The sequence below is a fragment of the Herpailurus yagouaroundi genome, unplaced genomic scaffold, assembly GCF_014898765.1.
Source record: "Herpailurus yagouaroundi ecotype Mexico unplaced genomic scaffold, PumYag 220, whole genome shotgun sequence".
NCBI classification, from domain to species: Eukaryota; Metazoa; Chordata; class Mammalia; order Carnivora; family Felidae; genus Herpailurus; species Herpailurus yagouaroundi.
This window is the reverse complement of record NW_024412451.1, coordinates 4,853,203-4,861,225: the sequence shown is the minus strand read 5'-3', so window position 1 is coordinate 4,861,225 and position 8,023 is coordinate 4,853,203. Positions and strand designations below refer to the sequence as shown.

General features: G+C 48.9%; 1 protein-coding gene across 5 annotated transcripts in view; it reads left to right on the top strand.

Annotated features, from left to right (window-relative positions):
- IZUMO1 (izumo sperm-oocyte fusion 1) overlaps nucleotides 1–2,615 on the top strand; it is a 16,520-nt gene extending 13,905 nt beyond the window's left edge. The window contains exons 3-9 of one of the 5 annotated variants that reach the window (XM_040457627.1): nucleotides 193–279; nucleotides 540–560; nucleotides 905–985; nucleotides 1,171–1,271; nucleotides 1,523–1,676; nucleotides 1,979–2,213; nucleotides 2,432–2,615. In XM_040457627.1, coding sequence (XP_040313561.1) covers nucleotides 193–279; nucleotides 540–560; nucleotides 905–985; nucleotides 1,171–1,271; nucleotides 1,523–1,676; nucleotides 1,979–2,213; nucleotides 2,432–2,510 — 758 coding nt within the window. In that variant the 3' untranslated portion in view covers nucleotides 2,511–2,615. The remainder of the gene's footprint in view (nucleotides 1–192; nucleotides 280–539; nucleotides 561–904; nucleotides 986–1,170; nucleotides 1,272–1,522; nucleotides 1,677–1,978; nucleotides 2,214–2,431) is intronic. The other 4 variants (XM_040457629.1, XM_040457626.1, XM_040457617.1 and 1 more) reach the window with 4 other exon arrangements.
- Nucleotides 2,616–8,023: the final 5,408 nt, after the last annotated feature.

Here is an 8,023-nt window from a genome sequence, read left to right as displayed (position 1 = left end):
GTGCCTGGACACCAGCCCTCGCTTAGCTCAGTGGCCGGCGTGGTTAAGTGGTCATTCAATTTCATTGTCGCTCCCTGAGAAGTCCCCAGCGGGAATTGGCATGCCCTTCAGACAGAGACAAACTTCCTGTACCTCACTCCTGGGGTGGGGAGCGGAGGGGAAGCACTTTACGTCACCCTGCTGCTTTTCCAGATGACACTTTAGAGAAGGAGTTCTCTGAGATGTTGACTCGGGAAAAAGAAAGCTTTCGGAGCTACGTCGTTCGGTTCCAAAGAGAGGGTGAGGGAATATGGGTTCTGTACGGGACCACAGCCCCTTCCGCCACCAGTCCCAGGGTCTATGTCCCCAGCCCCTGCTTTCTATGTCCATCCCCTTACCTCTCCCGACCGCGCTCTCCCTTGGACCCAGACCTCCAGGCACCCGGGCCCTTCCTCCCTCCAACCCAAGAGCCCAAACCCCCACCTATTCCTTCTCCCCCTCTCTCATGTCCTTTAGCTTAGAAACCTGATGCCGTTTTTTTTTTCTTCCTTCTGAGGCAGATTTCTGTCCCAACAAATGTGGTGAGTCCAGATTATGGAAGATGGTTTTTTTATCCCTCATCCTTGCCCCGTGAATACCCAGCCTTTCTCCTCCTGCTTTGGATCTCGACGGTTCTTCCTTCCCCACGTCTGAGAGGTTCCTGGTCCCCAGTAGTCCTTCCTCACAGCGGACTTCCTGGTCCTATTCCATGTGGGCTCCTCACTGAGCCCGGTTAGGTCCCTCTTCCGGCAGGTCTGCCTTCTAGTCCCGCCCCTTGGGCTGACCTCTAGGGATTAGGCGCCTGATCCCTCCCCAGCCCTTGACCCTGCCCTCTCCTTTTAGCCTCCTCTGTTAGGATAAATAGAGCCTTGATCTCTCCCCTCAGGTACGATGTTGCAGCTTCTGCTCTGGTGTCACATATGCAGAAAGCACCTTTACCTTTGTCGAAAGTCCACAGATTGCGGAGGTGAGAGGCTGGGGCCAACGGGAGGGGTTGGCGCAGGAGAGGCGGAGCCAGAGGAGAGATGGAGTCTTGACAGGGCGGAGACTGAAGCCTGCCTGTTAGCAAAGAAGGGCCTGGACCCTGTGGGAGGGAGTGGATGGAGGGCCTGGAACCATGAGGAAGCACCCCACCATAACCCTCGTCCCCAGTGCGCCAAATCAACGTCCATGAAAAGGAAGACTTGGTCCTGGACTGTGAACTCAACTGGCATAAATTATCTGAAGGCCTGACCAACTACAGCTTTTACAGGGTGGGACTTTCAACCCCAAGTCCATTAGGCTTGTGTGAGCGCCGACCCCTGTATCCACAAGCTTGTTCCCACAATCCCCATGACCCATGACCTACCAGGTTTGCCTTCCACGGATCCCCGGGGACCCCATGCCCTTACCAGTACACCCTGGATTCCCATCTTCCCCACTGAGATCCCGTGATGATCTCACCTCTGTTCTCCCTAAGGCCTGAATTCCCCAGGCCTCTGTGATCTCTTGAACTTGGGTCTAGGTTTGGGGGAGCAATTCTGAGACCTTGGTGTACAAGGGGAAACGACCCACCCTGACCAAGCCCCTCGTGGGGCCAGAGGATGCAGGTACCTACCGCTGCGAGTTGGGCACTGAGCGACATGGCCCATCCACGATCATCCATTTTGAAGTCACAGGTCAGTGCTGGGGAGTCGACAGAAGTGTGGGGTTCAGTTCCGTGGGTTTTGGGTACAGCCATCTTCAGGGCGTGGCCTGCGGGTTAAAACTTCCCTGTGGGATGTGGATTCAGGCCATGGGGGTGTGGCTTCCTGTCCTGGGCGTGGCCACTGCTCACCTGGACCATGCTTCCTGCAGTTAGGGTCCCGATTATCTCCTGGAAGGCCTAGGTTTGGGGAAGGTTGGCGTGGAGATAGCTTGCCTGGGCCACGAAGGGCTCTTGGGACCCTCTCAGGTCTGCTCTTTCCCTTTCTTCCGTCAGTGTTGCCTCAAAGAATCATTGTGGAGACAACGTCCAAGTCTTCAACCTTTGTAACCCAGCCTTCAATGTTTGTAACCCGGTCATCAACCAGTGGAACCCTGGCTGAGATCTGGCATGACCTGTCCCTAACTGTCGGGAGGGCAGAGTACCTGAAGTTGGAGAATAGGCTGAGAGGCCGTCTGATAGGGCTGCTGATCTGGGGCTTTGTGGTGCTGATCATCGGCATTCTCACCGTGTGAGTCGCCCACTGAAGAAGTCAGGGCTTGGAGCGAGGGGCGGGATGTCCACCCTCCAAATGGAAGAGGTTGTTCTCTTGGGGATGGGGTGGGGCTTACCTCTGCTGACTAAGTTGGGGTCATTGCGAGAATAAGATCCAATATAGGGAGGCTGGGAGGAGTGTCCCTCACTCAGGACCTAATCTGGTTCTGCTATTTGCACCCCACCCTCCCCCAGCGTCCTTTGCTTTCGGCCTGGGAAGGTGATCGATTCCATGAATACCTGGTTCTCCGCTGACAAGGCGGGTCTTCCATAGGGCTAGGTCCCAAAGAGTCAGCCTTCATAGGAGCAGGTTCCGAAGGTACCGAAGGAAAAGGCCACAGTACCGTGGCACAAATAAAGATTTATCTGGTTGTCTAAATACCGGACTCATTTCCTCTGCTCTGATCCTCACTCTTGGTTTCCGAGAGGAGAGCTCTGGGGCTGCTCTCCTGTCCTAGAAGGAGAGCCTGGGAACATGCGTCCCTGCATCACGACAGGGCCACCTGGCTGAGATGTAATTCCGGAATCAAGGAGTGGGGAAGGACCAGCCCTACCCAGATCTCTTCCCTCAGGCCCGTCCTCTCACAGGATGCCCCCTCCCAGCTCTTCCTGCCAGGTTTGCTCTTGTCTTTTCTGGATCCCCAGCCAGTACTGGGAGCCTGGGCAGAGGCAAAGGCTGAAGGGGAACAGCGGGGTCAGGAAGCAACCAGGACCAACGGAGCCAGGGTCCTGGGGTGCTGTTGGGACCTGAAGCTGGGTAAGAACCAGGGACCCTGAAGTCCAGACCCCTCCTCCCTCAGACCTAGTGTTGAGGGAGCATAAGGCAGGCTGAGAGCAAAATAGAAGCTAGCACTCCCCACCCCCTGGTGGGATATAAGTGACATTCCTCAGGCACTCCTGAGGTACTTTGTCTTTTCTTCCTTTACTCTCATTTTAGGGGCTTTTCGCGAAGTATGGTCCTACTGGAACCCTTTTCATGTGGATTGCTCAGGCTGCAATCCTCTAGCCCGTGTCTACTTTATGGGGAGGAGAAAGCCTGTCTTTTGGCTGGATGTTACTACCCTGGGTGGGGTGGTAATGAGACCCAGAAACTTGGTGCCCTCTCTTTATTCCTGTCCTCAGGCAAAGTTGTCTGTCTTGTGCATGGGACAGCCACCTGTCCAAGTAGCCAAGTGGACTAACACGGCTGCCAATCTTATGACTCCCGTGTGAGGTATCTTCCTCATTGGTCTAAGGTGATCCCCTCCACATTTCTGGTCTAGCTGCTTCCAGCCTCGGAACCTCCCACGGAGAGCTGGTGGAACCACTACTCGATTGAAAGAACATTGAACCGGGGACCGTTTCTTAGGGAAATTGGCTGTGAAGACCTTACGTGTTGGAATGTCACTTAGATCATGGTGGATTTCTGCCTTTACTGTTTTCAATCAGTGTCCTCTACTACCTGCTACTTAAATTACCAAATTGGGTCATTCCCCCTTGCAAAACTTTTCCAGTGTTTTCCACGGGCTCTAAATGACAGTTGACTGTCCTTCTCAGCAAGGCAAATTTCGTCCATACGTCAGACACCCATCTGTAGTCTGGGGGAAGCGAAGGGATGCTAACATCCCTCTTTTAGGAGCCCTTAATCGGCTAGTCGGTGGTCATAGCGATTTCGTTTGAGGGTTGTGTCGGGTCGCTTTGGCACCGGGAACCTCTGACGTTTCCTGTGCCTGGGACACCACCAGGGAGCCGGGGGGTGGGGCGGTTGTCAGGATAATAGACGCTTTCTCTCTAGGAGAAGCATGGGAGCTCCTCCTCTGTCTCCAAGGAGTCTCCCCTGGGATGTCTTTTAACCCACTGGAAACAATTTGGATTGCAAAATTTAGGAAAGGATTGATCTCCTGTAATACTGCATGGCGTCCGTAGGATCTAGCAGTTAGATCTCTTCTGCAGTAAACAGGGCAAATGGACAGAGGTACCCTAGGTCCAGGCCTTCACAGCTCTAAATCACGACCCAGACCCAAAGGCCTCTTGCAGAATGTGTTTGCCAAAGTGTATTTGGCTGGTAAACTCCCCCCTGACATATTGGATGTCTAGATAGGCCTCCTCTAAGTGAATCCAGGCTGTTGGAGGAAACACAGGCCATTTCCAGCCAAGGGGACGCTGACTCTTTCTCTCTGTTCCTCCTCCTAACTGGTGTGAGGGCTTCTCCCTCATTCATTTCCTGGGTTAACGGCTACAATTGGAGGTAATTGTGATTAGTCTCCCTCGGGTCTGGGACTTTACGGAATATCCCCAAGCAGCTGCTGAAACTCCATTCATTTTAGGGAAATTCCCTATCTTCTCCAGCCTGACACGGACCGCCTAATTCTTCTTTGGTGGAAAAAACATGCCATCTGCTCATCTGTTCAAGTTGACAGGCTTTAGTACCAGGAGACCCCCCTCTCTCCGCTCTCTGGGCTTTTATCTACCTTTAGGCTTCTTGGCCAAACCTCACCCCTTCAGTCTTATCCCCTTCCTCCTGTTTCTGCACCACCTTGGGTGAGACCTGCACAACTGTCTTCTATACCACCCTCAGTGCCTCAGGCACCATCGGCTCCTCCCTCAAGGTCAAGGAGCAAAGAGCACCCCCTTGGACCACCCACTTCAGGTTTCCCCACCAGTGTCCCAAGTTTAAAAAATTGACAACGGGGAACATATTATCTTGTAAGTGGATACCGGTGGAACTTATTTGGTGTTTAAACTAATTTAAGTTTGTTGATTTAATTTGATTAAGATATACATGTCTAGGGGCGCCTGGGTGGCGCAGTCGGTTGGGCGTCCGACTTCAGCCAGGTCACGATCTCGCTGTCCGTGAGTTCGAGCCCCGCGTCGGGCTCTGGGCTGATGGCTCAGAGCCTGGAGCCTGTTTCCGATTCTGTGTCTCCCTCTCTCTCTGCCCCTCGCCCATTCATGCTCTGTCTCTCTCTGTCCAAAAAAAAAAAAAAAAAAAAAAAGTTGAAAAAAAGAAAAAAAAAGATATACATGTCTTTAGGGTTATCAGCATTAAATATGAAACTTATTCTATCTAGGTTTATTAAAGGTCAAATAAGCTCATGTTGGGGGCGTCTGGATGCTTCACTCAGTTGAGTGTCTGACTTTGGCTCACGTCATGATCTCACGGTTCATGGGTTCGAGCCCCATGTGTGGCTCTGTGCTGACAGCTTGGGGCCTGGAGCCTGTGTGTCCCTTTCTCTCTGCCCCTCCCCTGTTCATGCTCTGTCTCTCTTTCTCTCTCTCAAAATAAATGAACATTTAAAAAAAAAAGTACACTGGTATAAGGTTGAAATTCTGCTTTTCTCTCTGTTCAAAGTCAAAGTTTTCTTGGATTGTTGGTCTGCCCTTGATAAGAAAATGCAAACAAAGAGTTTTTTCTCTTTGGGAAAAAGCCCAAAGCTTTAGGGTTCCTCTTTCATCAAGTCTTTAATTACTTAGTTAAAACTTCTCAGTGTTAAAGGAGCTACGTTTTGCTAACAACTGTATGACCTTACATGTTTGCCTTTGGGATCTCTTGTTGCCATCCTGGTTAAATAAATAATGTAAAGTTTGACGATTTGTAATGATCTGTAATCCTATTTAGGATGTGCTTTGTAGCTTGCTGAGGTTTTAGCAAACTTTACCGCATTTAAATCATAAATGAAGTCTTTTTTTACCAATTAGGCATTTTCTGGCATATTAAGTTACTCTGGAACCACTTTCCAACAAATAATGGTATTGCATGGGTAAATTCTAGAACTGTTCAAGTATATATGTGATTTCTAAACTTTTAATGTTTTGGTACAGGGTCTTCCTTTGGTACTCTGACTATCAAAGTATTATGTGTCTTTGAACACTGGATGACCTTGCTAACTGCATCATAATGAACTCTCATATCATATGGTGAACATGTCCATTTCTGACATTTTGTCATTTATAGTTGTGGTTCTGATACTCATCTTCAAGGAGATTAATCAAAAGGATTTTTAGGACAAAGAGAGGTATTTGACATCTCCAAGATGAATACTTAAATGGGTGAGAAGCTGCCTTCAAACTGGACAAGAATTAGGAACAGTGGACTAAATGAAGTGAGGAACAGGTTCGAGTTTTGTGACTCTTGTTGGAAATATTGCCGGTCCTTTAAGGTTTGCTCTTCCAGATGAAGGGAACTTTCTCTTAAGGTACCTATGACAAAGGGAAATGTGATAGAGTATTCATTTGTGTACACACTGGAGCATTTAACTTTTCTCTCTACCTAGACCCTCTACAATTCAAAGACCCTCAGTGAGTATCTGTTCACAACAATTAGAATCATTTGCAGAAGTTCAGTAAGGATCTGTTCTGCTTGCAACAGGATGCCATTGGAAATACGGTTATTTTACCAAGGCTTTGACCAGAATGTCCTGTTTGAGAGACATGAGTAGACTCAGACATGACCATACAGCTCTAAGAAACTAAGGTTGACTTTATGAAACAGGGAGCCATAAAGCCCCTTGGAAATGTTGGCCTGAAACCTTGCTCACAGAGTTCCCAGCAGCCTTACCAGTTGCGTAAAACATGTCACTTCCTGGCAGGTGTAGGAACCTCAGGATAGCTTGGGGACCTCGTGAAGAGGAATTCACCCAATTCCACAGGTATTGCAGCCATGTCTGATGGCAAGTGCTTGGCTTGGCTTCTGGACTGTAAAGGCTACTAAAAGTTCAATCTAGAGATTCCCTGTGAAAGGTTCCAGCAAAGCAAACTTTAAAAGATCCTTATAGGGGCGCCTGGGTGGCGCAGTCGGTTAAGCGTCCGACTTCAGCCAGGTCACGATCTCGCGGTCCGTGAGTTCGAGCCCCGCGTCGGGCTCTGGGCTGATGGCTCAGAGCCTGGAGCCTGTTTCCGATTCTGTGTCTCCCTCTCTCTCTGCCCCTCCCCCGTTCATGCTCTCTCTCTGTCCCAAAAGTAAATAAACGTTGAAAAAAAAATTATTAAAAGATCCTTATACTCGATCGCTATTCTTGCTGAGCTTATCTGAATAATTAGGCCAAGTTTATCAAACTAGATGTGTTTTACAAGCGAATTAGGCTGGATTTGGCCATCTCTGGAAATGAGGGTTACTAGGGAGAAAAATTAGGTTTCAATAATAGACCTTCATGGATACTAAATTCTAGCTCTGATTTTCTTTAAATGTTTGCCTAAGCTGGACAACTTGAGGCACTTCAGAGATATTGTCACAATAGCACAGGTATGGTCAATCTTTTTGCTTCTTATTCTGTGGGGATAATAATAGGACTCAATGGGCATAGGATTATTTGAACAACGGGAAAATGGGATGGACTCCCCTAACAATCATACATAAAAAAGACTTTTCTCGCTGTAAACCTATCAGTAGATAAAGACTATAGAGCTTTATGAAATTATTCACCTGAATCTAACGTATCCTTCCTAAACCTGACCCGGTGATTACTAGAAACTCACACCATATAAACCCAGGAGACCTTGTTTATTTAGAGGATTAAAAGTCTAATACAGCAGGGGATTTAACTCCAAAATAAAAGTGCCCTCAACGAGTCCTATTATATACTCCCACTGCAGTACAGTTAGAGGGGAACTCTTCATGAGCCCCTGTATCTAAATAAAACCCGTACCCCCTTTACAGGAAGTCAATGAACAAACTAATGTGCCTTCATCTTCCTGTGAACCTGTGCAAGACCTCAAACCTGCCTTATGATGGTTGAGCCTTTCCTTTCTCATTCTCCTTTCCCCAATTTATACTAACGATTCCTTTGTACAATGGGCACAGCATTAGTG